The sequence below is a fragment of the Megascapheus bottae genome, chromosome 4 (assembly GCF_031878675.1).
Source record: "Megascapheus bottae isolate mThoBot1 chromosome 4, mThoBot2.hap1, whole genome shotgun sequence".
Lineage (NCBI taxonomy): Eukaryota > Metazoa > Chordata > Mammalia > Rodentia > Geomyidae > Megascapheus > Megascapheus bottae.
Genome location: NC_143512.1, coordinates 28866713 through 28883926, shown reverse-complemented (window position 1 = coordinate 28883926; position 17214 = coordinate 28866713). Strand labels below are relative to the sequence as shown.

The 17214-nt window shown below is 32.8% G+C and overlaps 1 protein-coding gene across 8 annotated transcripts in view; it reads right to left on the bottom strand.

Moving 5' to 3' along the window:
* Nucleotides 1-17214, bottom strand: part of Arb2a (ARB2 cotranscriptional regulator A) — a 391209-nt gene that overhangs the window by 287593 nt on the left and 86402 nt on the right. For 7 of the 8 annotated variants that reach the window (XM_090331618.1, XM_090331625.1, XM_090331622.1 and 4 more), the window contains 2 exons: nt 15940-16005; nt 7070-7261 (listed from right to left, as the gene is read on the bottom strand). In XM_090331618.1, coding sequence (XP_090187744.1) covers nt 7070-7261; nt 15940-16005 — 258 coding nt within the window. The remainder of the gene's footprint in view (nt 1-7069; nt 7262-15939; nt 16006-17214) is intronic. The other variant, XM_090331624.1, reaches the window with a different exon arrangement.

The following is a 17214-nucleotide window of genomic DNA, read 5'->3' as shown; positions in this document are numbered from 1 at the left end:
TGTGAATTAATGCACCTTCTATCTGGCAAATATCATGTAACCCTTTTACTAATTACAATAAAAAAAAAAAAGAAAAAAAAAAGCCAGCCCAGGCACTGAAAACATGAGCTTTTATCTCTGGGCTGAAGCTCCAGGTACAGGGCGGTAGCCTTGAGCTAAATAGCTCAAGGACAACGCCCAGGCTTAGAGTTCAAGCCCCATGACCTATTAAAAAAAAAAAAAGAAAGAAAAAGAAAAAGAAACCAACATGTATCTTAAGAGTGTTGAGATTGGGCCAGGAGTTTGGCCTAGTGGTAGAGTGCTTGCCTAGCATGCACAAAGACCTGGGTTCGATTCCTTGGTACCACATACTTAGAAAAAGCCAGAAGTGGTGCTGAGGTAGAGTTCTATCCTTGAGAGAAAAAAAAAATATCCAAGGACAGTGCTCAGGCCCTGAGCTTACGCCCAGGACTGGCAAAAAAAAAAAAGTGTGTTGAGATGTTAATGCGTATTATTATGTTAACATTTGGAATAAACTATAACACCTCATTTTAAAATTTTACAGTATATTCACCCTAGTTATAATAAAATCATGTTATAAATTTTAACAAAGCCTTGGTAACAAATTTTAACTTAGTTTTCTGTCCAGGAAAAAAAGCCTATATGTTCTTGATATGCAAAATTACTGTTGAAAATTAATCTGAATTTAAGGAAGTCACACTGCAAGTAAGAAATAAGAAACTTTTCATATTAAGTCTAACTTATAATTAGGAGTTGGTTAGAATTTCTAATTTGTATCAAAGTAGGATATTATATTAGTATTAGTATTTTTGAAATACCTTTTATTTTTATTGTGTTAATTGTTGAACAAAATCTAGTAATTTTAGAATGTAGAAGTAATATCAGTAGCATGAAATGAAACTGAACAGCTTCCCTTGTGAAGCAAATAATTATGCATCCACAAATTTATGAACTACATAGTATTGCCTTCAAAATATCTTATTTCAATTAATTGCAAAATACAGTAAAGATTAATGGTTTAGGTTTAACCTTCTACTATTAATTTCATAAGCAAATAGCTACTTTCATAACTTATTATATTAGTATATCAAGTAAAATTTTAGATTATTCCCCACATGCTATCAATGTGCTAGGTTATTCAAGAATGGTCAGGTAATCATTTCATTTTAGTGACAAACATTTTGTCTAGGGAAGTTATATTAAAAGTTTGACTCCAGAGCACATTCTGGCTTCTCTGATGTTTGAAAGTGTCCAGAACATTGATTATAACAGCAGGAGGTGTCAAGTTCTATCCACAGACTCAAAATACTCCCTCCCAAGAAAGCTCTGATTCAGCAATTCACACTACATTAGCTGATGCAAGGAGGGGAGCACAAAACAGGGATCAAAAGTTCAAACAAAATCAAAAGAATAAAAAAGATCCAGATCCCAGACACAGTAGTATAAAGCTCAAGCAAAAAACAGATTTGGAAAAGATATTAGAGCAATTCTAAAGGATATGACAGAAACTAAAAAAAAAATTTTTGCTTCCTTTCTATGCATTTAAATTCATCTCCATGTGAACTGAAATCCTGATCTTATAAAACACGAAGGCTTTTGACATACTTTTTTTTCTAAGTCTCAAGAGTAACTTATTAGATAGCCACCCAAAAGGCCTGAAGAATTCAAGTATGTAAACAAATTACAATTGCAACCATCATTTCTCATGTAAAAATGGTGCATAATCATTTGAAACTCCTCTTGCTTTTAGTGAGGAGGCCTAGGCCTGCTTTGAAAGTTATTTGAAATCAGGTACATACATTATTCATAAAAATCCTTATTTTTTTCTTGGCATGATATCAGAATATCAAGATTCTCCACACTATGGTAACTAACTTTTCACTAGACTACAAGAAGAACTGATGTTCTGGCATTACTCCTGCTTTTCAATTGTTCAGTACCACAAAGAATCTAAACAAAATTCATCTCAGAAACTGTGACCAAACTTCCAGAAAGTAATTGGATTTTCAAAACTGAACACAGCTTTTTTTCTCCCTATTCAGTCATGACAGGGCCAGAAGGTAATGATATACCTGCCATGATGCAACAAGCAGACCTGTTTTCTGTCAGGAGTTGAAATCATAAAGGAATAAGCTGTCATTAACAACCTTCTCCAAACACTAGAGCTGTCATCTCACTGTTTTCTTTGCTGGTGTGGGAACTGGTGTGGCCTTGTATGCCTTGTCAGTACAGAAGCTTTAACCTTCCTAGAACTTTTTACCCCCAACCATGTTTTATGGAGTTTATAATGGGGAAAAATATGTTTTCTTGAATTAATTTTCTTTAATTAATTTATAATTCAGAATTGTTAGCCATGGCTTCAATCTATAGCTTAATAGTCTCATATTTCATGCATCCCAAAATGAGCATTTAAACAAAATTCAGTGACTTAAATTTAATTTTTAAAGGAAATAATAATTACTTAAAAGGAGGCACTTTCAGGTTTGTAGTCAAACATTTACTAAAGGTAAAATCTTCCAGAAATAACCAAGTCAACAACTATGTTATGATAGTAGAAAATTTTATAAAATATTTCAAATATTTTACCACATAATAATAAATATATCTGCACACAGAAAAGCCAATGCTTAGAATTTTTTTAAAAAAGTACAATTAAATTCAAAAGTTGAGAATTAAAATAAAGAAACTTAGGGCTTCTTACATAAATTCCCAGGGATTTCAATGCTTACCACATATGAATATAGATGTGGGTGGACAGCACATGAGCATGCCTTTTAGACCAATACTCTCATTCTTCTGTTTCACCTGACAACTCTTTAACGTCATCTCATATAAATGAACACACAGACACACAAATACAACTTATTGGGTTTTTTTTTCTTTTTTTGCCAGTCATGGGCTTGAACTCAGGGCCTGAGCACTGTCCTTGAACTTTCTCAAAGCTAGTACTCTACCACTTGAGCTTCAGCACCACTTCCAGCTTTTCTGTTTTCTATGTATGTGGTAATGAAGAATCGAACCTGGGTCTTTGTGCATGCTAGGCAAGTACTCCACCACTAGGCTAAATTCCTAGCCCTCGAACTTATTGTTTTTAATAACCACATTGGCTTCTATGATGTAAATTACTCTCATTTAACAAATCATGCTTTACTTTTGGATATTTAGGTGGTTCGAAATTTTGTGTTTCTGTAAGTTGCTGAAATGAACATCAATGTTACATACACATAGTACAGAGTGCTAGTGTAAATTCATCCAAATAAAATGCCTGTTAGTGTTGCAAATTACATTGTGAAAATCACTAGTAAACTGTCACTTCAAAAGACTAGCTCAAATTACATTAACACTAATATCTAAACTTAGTGTTATCAATTTTTTATCAATTTATTCTTTGCTGACATTTCAAGTTTGTTTAAAAAATTATCTTTAATTTTTATGAATACTTTCAAAGACAGTCATAGAAGAATGAAAGACTAGAAACCAGCCGGCCAAATATGATTTTAAAATGCTGAGCAATTGTGATGTTTTTGAGGTCTCTGAAAATTTAAACATATATTTCTTGCCATAGTCCTATATTCTGCCTGCATTCTTAATTCAATACTTTCTTGTACACTGCTACATGATATTATTTCTGTTGGAAAAGTAATTATGCATTATTTTAATATTATATTACTGTCTTCCTACTATTAGCTAATACTAATCATTGGTAGTCATTAGAATCTTTCCCATCATCAAGTTTGTAGAATATTTATGTTGAAATAAAAACAAACTCTAATATACAATTGCTAGAATAGGATTTACAGGTAAAAATTTCCCAGAGAGTTTATAAATTTATTATCTAACTTACTCTCTACTAGGGATCCATGAACATTCAAAAAAAATCTAACCATATAAATTATCAGTTTTCTTAATGTACTAATCAGAAAAGGGGAAAGCCCAAAATACAATAAGAAAAAAAGAAGTAAGGCTAGTAGCCTATTTCTATTAACGATCACCTTATTTTTATTACCCTGCAAAAGTCCAGGATATAGTAGGAATGAGAGGTAAGCTCATGACAAAAGCAGAAGCACTTGTAAATTCCTGACCAACTTCCTCCCAAAACAAACTAACAAGTAAAAAGCAGATTATAACCTCACATTATGTAGCTAGATCTGTAAAAGATCCTAGAGTTTTTGCTTTTTTTCTTTTTTTAATAGAAATTTATCTAGAAAAGGCTGGAATGTAGGACATCAGAAACAGAAGGGAAAGAAAAAGCAAAAAAAAACAAAAAAACTTTAGCTCAAAGTAAGTTTTCCTAATCAAAAATCTGTATGATTGATTTATTTTTTAAAAATCTGCGATTCCAAATACTATACAGAATCTTTAAAAACCCTACCAAATGTTAAAGAATATAGTCAAGAACTAGAGGAACGTCCATGAGATTTTTATCTCTAATTAAGTACCAAAAAGGCTGGTAGTAAAGCCATGGCTCAAGTGGTAGAGCACTAGCTTTAAGTACAAAAAGCCCAAGGACAGTGCTCAGGTCCTGACTTTAAGCCCCAGGACAAAAAAAGCTCCCCTAGGCCCCAAATCAAACCAAAACAACAACAAAAGACCCACCCAAAGACAATTCTTTTAAAGCTTCTAATTTCAAAATGTAAATTATTTTCAGCCTGTAAATTGATGCCTATGCATTATTAAAGTAGAAAAGTAGACTAATCACATGTTTTAGAAATGCAAGATCTCAAATTATATGTTGAATTACTCTTTGATGGTTCCAACAAACAGAGGGTCTATCAAGAAATCATGGATCAAAGCCAGCTACAGTGAGACATACAGGTATTCCCAGCTACTTAGGAGGAAGAGACAAAAGGAACATGTTTAAAGTCAGCTTCAGACCCTAACTCAAACAAATTAGAAACAGAGTTGGGGAACGATGGTGTATTCGATGGTGTATTTGATGGTGTATTTGAGTCCGTGAATAAGAAGTGTCAGGTAATACAGGAGAGTTTACATCGTGAAGAGGGAAATGGTGGGGGAATACTGGGAAACCAGGAAGAAGTATCAAGACAGCAGAAAAACAGAAATAGAAACACCTATGGAGAAAAAAAAAGCAATATACAGTTCTTGGCTCTCTGGAATGAAAAGATAAAGATGAGATTCAATCACAAGATCATCTAGATAACCTTGGAGATAGACTGTCAATTCTACTTGTAGATTATGCCTATGTCTTCCCCAGAGATTTTAAACCCACTACAAGGATATGGTGAGACAGTAACTCACATATGGAAGCTGCAGAAGATATGTTGAGAAAAATCCTATTGTTTTTGACTGACTTATTCTGTGGGGCTTCAAACACCAGACCAATCATGGATCCGGAAATTTTTAATGACCAGAGTTCAAACCCAATACCATGCTGGGCAAGGGAAACAGGTCAATCAATCTAGAAAACAGGAGTTCAATACAAAAGGGGAAAATAAGGTGAATCAGAATGAGACAGATAAGGTTCAGAAATTGACCTATGATCACAGATTCATGGAGTTCCAAGAAGCATTCTTCAAGGAAAGAAAAAGAATTAGAGACTACCTGATGCATTTTATTACACACACACACACAAAAAAAAAAACTTACCGAAAAATCTACAGAGATATGAATTAACAATTACTTAAAAAAAATTGTGAGAAGATGAGGGAAGAAGTGACACTGTTCAAATATGTACTCATTACGTGACTTATGTAACTGCAGCACCTTTGTACATCACCCTTACAATAACAATAAATTAATTTTAAAAAGAAATTCAAACATTTTTCAGACTAGAAAACTATCAGTTTCATCTAGTCAAACATATTGTACACAAAAATGAAGGCCAATATTTAGCTATTAAATTATCCTCCAAATCCTTAAATGTCAAACAGTTCAAAATAGTTAATGGTGCACAGCTTCATTTGAAACCATTTAATGAAATATTTGGTTATTTTAATACTAACAAACAAATAATTGAAGTTAGAAATCAAGCCAAAGGTGAATATCTAGTTTCCTTGTTTATGAAAATTGGAAACATATAATTAACCTAAGTAACTCGCTTACAAAATATTAACTAAAATCTATTAACAAAAATGTCTTTTAGGGTTGAGAGCAGATATTTTCAGACCATAGTCAGTAGAATAGAAAACATCTTATCTTTAGTTTTACAGTTGTCTGTATAACCAGGAAACTTTTGCAATTTTGATCACAAGCAAGTATTTATATCACTCTTAGAAATAAAAAAACAAGCATATATCGACATGCATACACACTATTTCTAAATACTTTTATAATCTTACATTAAAAATTTTATATAAGACCCCACATTTTTCCACCACACAGATTCCTACTCACCCATTCTTTGACAAATTTGGCTTTCACTAACAAAACTTAGGAATAAAAAGTAAAGCAACTCTAGGTGAGCATTAAGATCAAACAACACTAGGCCAGAAAAATCACTTTACTATTTATTACAGTAAGAAAAACCTTGTGTACAATTCTAAGATAACCATTTCTGAAAAGTTTCAATTAGTAAAAATAAAAAACTCAACAAATATTAAATTTGCCATTTGTATGTTTGTTTTATGATTAAAGTGTTTTATTTCTGGGTAATACAATTTTTAATGCAAAAAACATTTGAGGTTTTTTTTTCAGTATTTCCTTTAAATAACAAGAGAATGGTCTAAGCTAGCAGATCTCCTCTAGATGCCAATTTCATTAAATTTGTTAAGCAAACGCTTACAAAAACAATTGTGATCCTTTTGCTAGAAGTGTTTTCAATTTTGATGAATGTTTGATATTTTAAATGGTATTTCATGTAATTAAAAAAACAAAATGTAGAATAGGAAATATTCATTTTAAAGATATTAAGGATTAAGATACATAAATATATATACGCACTTCCTCATAATTGCAAAATAATGTAGAACAGCCATAATAGAAGTCAAATAATAACAATTTGATAGATTTATGTTTATAAGTTATATTTTTGAAGAGACATGATAAAATAATTTATAACATATAATCAAACAATTATAAAATACCCCCAAACAAAAGAAATTTCACTTACATCCACTGCTCTCTTAATAAAAGGTATCTGTGTGCCACTGTCCAGATCTTCATTTATAATAAGCCTTCTAGCCCACTGACCTGCCCTGACAACACCACTACCATGAATTAAAACCATCAGTTTCTGTGGATTTGTCAAAGCATCCTCACTCATAAAGATAAAACTCTTTGGTTCACTTTCTGTGGCATCTACCTGTAATTAAAAAAAAAAAAATTAAATAAGAAAAAAAGGTTTCTGATCAAGCATACATACAAGTGAGAAAAACAACTAATGGTTACTGTAAATACTCAATGGTTATAGATTTAAAAAAATAACCTTAAGATAAAATCATAATGCTTGAGATAATTATGTATCAGGAAGATATGTAATATAAATATAAAATACATGAAAAGAATATTGAAAATATGACCCTCTACATTATATCTTTTAAATATTATATAATAATGTTAAATAAAAATAAGTGCCACTTGAGCAATGCCCCACTCCTTTGGTTTTTAATTTTTCAGATAGGACCTCCAATTAATTTTGCTGAATCTGGTCTCAACATCTAACATTTATCAACAGATAAAGAAACTAAAATGTAAGCAAGTTTAAGTGGTACAAGATCACCAAGTCATAATTCTATATCTGAAATATATGGTAAATATAATAGAAAACCCTACCTGAAACGTTCACTTGCTAGAAAAATAAACAACCAGGAATACTATAACTTTTAAAAGAGGAGAAAGAAAACTACTTACAATTCAAACATATACTACTCTAGGTAAAGGGACTTAAAAGTTTCAGTTGGATTGTAAACATAGGATTATATATTAATTGTGAGTTCACATTACTTAGGGATCAATAATGCATATTTTAACCTATTTTGACTTTGCTCACCATGAAGGTTTTTAAATAAATTTGAAAGATGTACGATTTTCAGACAGGAATAATTTCCCAATCTTTTCCTATAGCTGTCATAGTATACACTGAATGGTATTCTACAATTGGCAATGGAGACTGTGCAGCACAGCCACATCCAAAGCATTGTGATGACAGTTAAAACACACACATACACACACACACACATGCACACACACACATTCTCAACCAGATCAGCCCACAGACAGTATAATGCACTAGTTCTGCATGTTGTCAACATAACTACCAAAGTAACAAAAACTTTAGCTTCTTAAAATGCCCTAGAGGCTAAATGTTTCTAGACACTGTACACAGGAATGGAAAATTATAATACAATCTTTCTACTAAAACAAGTAAATCCTTACCTATTTGTATAAATAAGATGACAAATGTAAATTCTTTTAGCAAATGAAGAACAGCCACTGGGCTTAAGAAAAAATAACATCTTCCTAATAAAGTCTTTTCTGATTACCCATTACAAGATTTTGGACACTTACCCAAGAATCCTATAATTCTTTTCCTGTCTCACTTTCCTCTACAGCAGATACGACATGTAATATATTGTAGGGTTCGTGCATGTTTGGTTTTGTTTATACTCCCTAGACTCTCTCCACCAGAATGTAAGTCTGCAAAGGCATAGAGTTCCCTTTCTCATATTCAGCTACATTTTGAGAGTCTCAAACAAAGCCTGGCATGCTATCAATACTCAGCAAACAAAATAATGAATATAGTTTTAGAATAAGGAATCTACCAGCACAGGCAGTGATTTCCTTTAATAAAATCATTTAACTGAATAATGCGTTCTCTTTAAATAGTTACTTGCTTCATAAAGCATATATTGGAGATTAACTGAATGTATAATTATTAATAATTTCCAAAGATCCACAAAATGTTAAGGATTAATATGACTTAAATATAATTTTATTATAAGAAACTAAATGCAGGAAAAAAGGCACGAAGTGAAATGAAGTCACATTAACTTCACTTGCATGTTCTGCATATGTCAAACACATTTTGATGATGAAAGGAAACGTGACCAAAGCCACACAGGCGCTTGTGAGAGCCAGAAGAAAAAGAAAGGGGGGGGGGGGGAGGCGGGCATGGAGCAGGGAGAACTCTTTGCCCTAAGAACACTGCATGAAAATGGAGGAATCACTTGAAGTAGCTAAAGAAAACATTGGTAAGAGAAAGAAAAAGTAAAAAGCTGTCACTGAAGCCCTGAAGCCTCAGTAGTTCTGGAACAGTACATCTATATACACACACACACACACACACACACACTCTCCCTCCCTCCCTCCCCTCCCCCTCTCCTTAGTGAAGCCTTAATGGATCCTAGAATGGCCACAGAAATACCATCTATTATTCATGAAGAGAAAGTCTGTGGCTACAAACTTTCCAAAGGTGCTAATCCTTGTCTCTTTTCTCCTATTTAGAAAAGTCTCTATTTAATAGGTGAAAATTTAGTCAATTTTTTAAACAATGATGTTTAGATTGGAAGAAGGCTTATTTTCCTAAGATAAAAATGTTTTTATATTACAGTGCTATTCTAGACATTTTAAAGTATTACAGATGAATAAATTAATAAATTCATGTAGGCATCCAGAAAAGCTGACTCTGAAAATGAGACTACCAAAATATACAGGGAAAAACAATATGAAGATGAATAATGTATAATATTAATATTAAGTATTAAGATAAATATTTTAGGTAGCCATTGTGTAATATTCACCTCAATAAAACTAAAAACTCTAAACGTGATAAATATAATTTGCTCTGTATTAAACTAATGTTCAGTTTATACAATAAGATAATTATATGCATAAAATTATTATATTACTCCAGCAAAGTTTAGAAATGGCTACTCCAAGGCCATTTAGCATCCAATGGCAGTAATTACTTGACTTAAGTCTAAAGGAATAACAAAGGTAATTCACTGGACTGATAAATATGTTTCAATTACAGTCAGATCCATGAGATTATCTCAAACAAATTTTAGCAGCTAACAAGTCATTTGTAGATAAATCACATAAATCACATAATTATGAAGGTTTACTTAAACATGATCTTCACATAAATGAAAACTTGTAGTATAGTTATCAAGATAACTCACATATCAAATAGTCTTTCAAATGAGATATAACCTAGAATATCTTGTGTTTATTTATGTGAACTATATGCCTAAGACATGATCACACCTACTGTCAAATCATGGGTTTCCACAACTGCTGTCATTTAAAGGGAGGAAGGTTTCCTTTTAAAACAGTTTAACTACAAAACTGATGGATCATTACCAGGGGAAAAAGATTTGGTAGTATACTTTGTTTACTTAAAAAAAAAAAAACCAAACAAACAAATCCTCTCTCTGCCATGACTCAGATTTAAGGGAACTCAGAAGAAGAAAAAGTTACTATAATTTTTTCTGAATATATAAAATACATGATAATTTAGGTTAGATCCTAAGCTTTCTTCCTTTATGTATTCCCCTACAGAATTGGGATTTGAATTCAGTACTCTGAATTCAATCTTCACTACTTGAGACACCCCTCCAGTCATTTTGCTTTGTTCATTTTTTGAGACAAGGTCTTGCCTTTTTATCTGCTTGTGTAAGCTTTGACTGTAATACTTCTATTTAGACTTTCACATGTATGTAGCATGGGTGATAGACAAAACTTTCCTATTGAGATGGGGTCTTGCAATTTTCTTTTCCCCTTGGCTGGACTCAGTCTGCAATGTATGTGACTTCAGCCTCTTTCACTGCTGGGAGGAGATGGCCTGGTTATGGCATCTCATATTGGTTGAAATGGTGCCTTGTGAACTTTTTCCCATACTGATACCAAACCATTTTCCTTCAAATTTCATGAACCCAAATAACTAGAATTACATGTGTAAGCCACCAATACTCAGGATCTTTTAAGTTCACAAAATAAGGAAAACATTTTAAACCAAAAATAGATGTGATATTTATTCTATGTCTCAAATAAATCCTTCTATAGTCTTATTTATTTTATTGTATAAATTTAAAATAAGTAAAAAATTAGATTTATTAAACCAAATCCTCTATCCAATCTGCTTTTCTATTAAGAAAATTAATTACGTTTTAATATGCAGTACAACCTATACTGCAACTATGATGAAATTTATTCGTGAAATTCAGAAGTTAATGTCAGCTTTAAAGTTCCATGGAACCAAAGCAATTCTAGCAAAAATAGCAATGCAGGTGGTATTACCATACTAGACTTCAAACTCTACCATAGAGCCATCATAACAAAAACAGACTGGCATTAGCACAAAAAGAGACCAGAAGATCAACGGACAGAATAGAAGACCCAGAAACAAAACCACATACTTCTAGTCAGATTATATTCAACAAAGGAACTAGAGATACACAGTGAATAACCAAACCTCTTCAATTATTGGTGTTGGGAAACCTGGGCAGCTACACATAGAAACAAAATGTCAATCGCAACTTGTCACCATGGACAAACATTAACTCAAAATAGATCAAAGACCTCAATATCGGACCTGAAATTCTGAAACTGCTACAAGACAGAGTAGGAGAGACAATACAACTCATAGGTACAGGTAGAAACTTCCTGAACAATCCAGGGTCACAACAGATTGGAGAGAGGCTCAACAAATGGGATACATAAAAATAAAAGGTTTCTGCACAGCTAAAGACATAGCTACTAAAATATAAAGACAGGGAAAAGATTACCAACAATACATCAGACAAAGGCATAATATCCGCTATCTAGAGGGAACTCAAGAAACTAACCCCCCCCCCCCAAACCCAACAAACCAATCACTAAATGGGCAAGGGAACTAAAGAGAGATTTATCACAGGAAGAGCTAAAAATGACAAAGAAACATGAGAAAAGGTTCATCATCCATGCTCAAAAAGGAAGTGCAAATGCAAACAACCCTGAGACACTACCTCACTCCAATTAGAATAGCCAACATTCTCAATTCAGACAACAACAAATGCTGGCAGGGATGTGAAGAAAGAGAAATCCCTACTGCACTGCTAGTGGGAATGTAAACTAAAACAAACACTGTGGAAAGCACTTGGGAGGTTCCTCAGAAAACTAAAAACAGAACTTCCCTACCATCTAGCCATACCACCAAGGCATCTACCCTGAGCACTTTTCAAGAGCCAAGCCATGGAAATAACCCAATACAGATGAATGAATACAAAAAAATTGTGGTATATATACACAATATAGTTCTACGTAACCAACAGACAAGATAAAATAATAGCATTCACCAGAAAGTGGACAGAACTAGAGCAAATCATGTAGAGTGAGATGTCAAGACCAAAGGAAGAAAAGGCACATGGTCTCATTGATATGTGCATATTAGATCTAAACAATACAAGAATGATGACTCAATACTCAGGTACTCAGGGTCAATGGCATGAACTTGAAGATACAAATATATCTATATAGACATATAGGTCTATGATAGGATATATATTCTATAGACATATATTGATATATAGATCAATGTGTACCTATGGCTTACAAAGATTAAGGTTGATGTTAATTATGTTCTTAAACTATTGTGCAAGTGATTGCATATAGAGATTTTTTTTCTTGAATACTTATTTGTAGAACATGGCATCTGAAATATGATGTAAAAACTCAGTTTTACTAAAAAGTTTTGATAACAAATAAAGCTCCATGGAACCAAAAAAATAATGGAATTAAAGCACTCAATTTGAATTGTGTTGTATCAATGAATTACCCTAAGAATCTCTAAATATTTTTCAGAAACTATGCAAAAAGCAAAATTAATAAGACAGGAAGATGGCCCAACATGACAAAATTCTACCTTAACTTTCCAGAAGACTAAATTCACTATGCAATTGTTTTTCCACTTTTTTAATTTTAAAACTTATCTTTATGTAGTTGTATAAAGGAGGTGCCACATAACAAAGCTGCTTATAAATACAATGTATCCTGACCAGTATCACCCCTTCAATACTCTTACCCCACCCTTTCCTTTCCTTTTCTTAGTTCTGTGGTATGTACAATGAATTCTTGATTTATTCTCACCCTACCTACCATTCATTCATCTTCCCCTCTGACATGGGCCCACCTCTCATCTTGGATATACACATTTCCTGGTCTTAATTTTTGGTGGGCTTCGATCTAGTCTTTCTGAAAAATTATACTATTTGAGCTCTCTATAAAGTCAATTATATTTCAGTTAATTCTTGCATACCATCCAGTGTGTTTACGTACAGATTTATAGGTACATCATAGCTACGACAAATGAGGGAAACCATGTTACCTTTGTTTCTCTGGGTCTGTTTAAGGGTTTAATTTTTTGAGCTCTAAATATATTCTGGATATTAGGCCCTTGTCTGAGGTATAGTAAAAATTCTCCCATTCTGTGAACTTTCTAAGTTAGATTATTAGCTATGTCCTTTGGATGCAGAAACTTTTAACTTTGATGTATCTCATTTATGAAGTCTTCCCTTGATTTATTGTGTTTCTGGATTTTTACTTGGAATGTTTTGACCTGTGCACAGGAGCCCTAGTGATTTCCTTACCCCTTCCTAAAAATGTTTCTGATTTTACATTCAGGTCTTTGATCCACTTTGAATTGATGCTGGTGCAAGGTGGTATATAAGCATATAATTTCAGGGGTTTTGCACATGGATATCCACTTTAGCCAGCATCATTTGTTGAAGAGACTGTCTTCCTGCTAGCCTATTGTTTTTGGCTCTTTTATTGATTATTGTATAGCTATAGGTCTGTGGGCTCATTTCTAGATCTTCTATTCTGTTCCACTGGTACTCAGCCTTATTTTTGTGCCAATACTAAGATGTTTTCATTACTATGGTTCTGCAATAGAGCTTGGAGTTTGTATTATTATTTCTCTGATACTGTTTCTGGTATTATTATTATTCCTCTAACACTGATCTGCCTGCTAAAGACTGCTCTTGCTGTTTGGGGTATTTTGTTATTACATACACATTTTTTATTGCTTTTTTAATCTTATTAAAGAATGATGTTGAGATTTGGATGAGTATTGCATTAAATCTGTGAATTACTTTGGGCAGAATTGCCATTTTCAAAATGTTAGTTTTTCTAGTCCAGAAGCATGGAAGGTCTTTCCATTTCCTTAAATCTTCTCCAATTTCCTATTCAAAATTTTTAAAGAACCAAAAGTTGGTTCTTTAACAAAATTGACAAGGTCCCTAGCAAATGCAACCCATCACAAGTAATAAAATCGAATTGGAAATAAAAGACCTATCTTCCAGGAAAAGCCCAGAACCTGCTATCTTCACAGCTAAATTCTATAGCATCTTTAAAGGAGAGCTAATACCAATAATCCTCAAACTCTTCAATGAAACAGAAAGGGAGCGATCACTACCAAACTCATTCTAAGAAACCAGCACTGCACTCATCCCAAAGTCAGAAAAGGACATATCAAGAAAAGATAATTTTAGACCAATTTCCTTGATGAACATAGATGTAAAACTTCCCAACAAAATACTGTCAACCGATTCAATGAAGGAAATCATGCACTATAATCAAATGGGATTTATAGCAGGGATACAAATCAATAAATGTAATATAATATATAAATAGAGGCAAGGACTAGAACCACATAATCATCTCAATAGATGCAGAGCAAGCTTTTGACAAGATCCAACATCCCTTTAAGATAAAAGCTCTGGACAAGCTGTGAATACAACAAAGCTGTGAATATAACAAAGGCTAGGCTATATATGACAAACCCACAGCAAGCATTATACTTAATGGTGAATAGCTAGAGCCCTTTCCCTAAAATCAGGAAGGAGATAAGGATGTGTGCTCCCTCCACTCCTTTGTAATATAACACTGGAATTCCTAGTAAAAGCAATAGGCAAAAGAAAAACATGAAAGGGATCCAAGGGCGGGAAGAAGTAAAGCTATCTCTTTTGGTAGATGACATGATCCTGAACTAAAGGACTCTAAACTTTCTTCTCCCACACTATGGGAGCTGATCCAAAACTTCAGCAAAGTATCAGGGTATAAACTCAACCCACAAAAATCATTACCCAATAAATTTGAAAACCTTACGAAAAATGTTCAAGCAACACAAAAATCATTACCCAATAAATCTGAAAATCTTAACGAAAAATTTTCAAGCAAAGTGATCTTTATGCAAAGCTTTGATGCATGAAATAAATTGCTTAGATTAAGTCTTCCAGATTCATACACATCACAAAGTCAGAGACTTTTTATCATCTAATCTCATCTTCTCTGTGAAATGATGGTTGCACAACTATTTTATCACTTGAAAGCTTTATGTTTTATATTTTAAATACAAACAAGTTTTTTTATTAGTTGTTTGAGAATTTAAACTGAAGAATCTGAACCTGTCAAATCTTTTCACTCCAAAAGAATAGAATGTACAAAATGTCTAGAGTGTTCTCCCAGAAAGGAATAGTGTTATAAAACAGGATTAGTTTGAAGAAGGATGGAAGTGCAACAAAGATGTACTATACCCATAAACTAATATATTAAATTGCAATTCTTTTATACAAGTAAAGAGAACTACAAAAAAGTAATGATTTTAGAAATGTGTATATATAATATACATGTAGAAATAGCATACTTTTTAAAAATAATAAATATTTACAGGATAGTGTCTAATGAAATAAAGTCTATTGATTTATTTCAAATAAATAAAAATATTTCAGTAAAATGCAAAAGGGTAACAGAAAGGCAATCCTAACTCTTATCAAATGAACAAAAGAGTGGAAGCGATTTTTTTTTTCTTTACAATGAAGATGATTACTTTAAAGAGCTCATACAGAGATGAAATATACTGATAGGCATTTTATATAACCAATATAAACAAAATAAGATATCTTAAGTACAAAATAATCACATTTAACCTGTTTTTTTCTGGAGTGCAAACCATTTTAATTAGAAGTAACATTTTATTTGCAATACACTTAATGTTAGACTTACTGGAATTGAGATTTTTTTCAAATTACAGTCCTTTTCCAGGAGATCATATACATATTTTGTGATGATCTAAGAAAGAAAGAAATAAAACATTAAGATGCAATTCAATTCACTTTCAAAACTGATGTAAATTTTGATAAATTGAAAGTTATTGCTCAGAGTAAGTACATCCTTATCTTAGAATGCTTTGACAGCACATTAAGAGACTTCCATAGCTGTAAAGTATACCTTTCTACTCAATAGTATAGCCATAAAAATAAAACCAACACAGAAAACTTATGACTTTCTCTTTTGAAAAGGAATACTTTGGAAGGATTTTTTTTCTTCTACCTCTAGTGCCTCTAGAATGTTTCCCTTATAATATGCCTACAGAAATTAGAGCCATTATAATTTTGTGGCATATGAACCTCAACATTTATTTGTTTCACTTATTTGTAATCACAGGTTTTTCAAGCAGAAAGTCCAGTACTTTCAGTCTTACGTTCATAGAATGTCTAACAGTCCTGTAACAGTTTCCTCTAGGATGCCTGTGTTCCAATCACTGTATCCTGTGAGTGTTACATTATAGGGTAAACAGACTTGAAGACATAAAAAAAGATTAAAAATCTTGAAAAAAATTAGCCAGGCTTATTATGGTGAGTCCTTTCTGATAATTTACATCCTCAGAAGTTGAAAAATATCGACATAATATATGTCAGAGAAATAGAAAGTAAAATGGACTCCATTGCTATTCTTGGTTTTGAAAGTGGAAAAATTCAAAAGCCAACAAAGTGGAATACCTTCAGGTTATAATTAATAGGAAAATGAGACTGCAGTCCTACAACTGCATGCATTGTCTCCTAGAACCTACACACTGAATATAACTCACTTTAGTAGAGTGAGTTCAAATTTTTCTTCTAGAGCTGGAAGTTTGGCCTATGTCTATAACGCATGAAGACCTGGGTTTGATTTCTTGGTACCACATACATAGAAAAAGCTGGAAGTGGTGCTATGGCTCAACTGGTAGACCACTAGCCTTGAATAAGATCAAGGGAAGCACTAAGGCCCTGTGGTTAAGCCCCAGGATATCAAAAAAAAAAAAAACAAAACATGCCTTCTAGCCTATACAATTAAAACGTAATAGCCAGGCATCAGTGGCTCACACCTATAACCCTAGCTATGAGGAGGATGAGATCTGAGGATCTCAGTTAAAATCTAGCCTGGGCACAAAAGTCTATGAGACTCTTATCTCCAATTAACCACCAGAAAACCAGAAGTGGCACTATGGCTCAAGTGGTA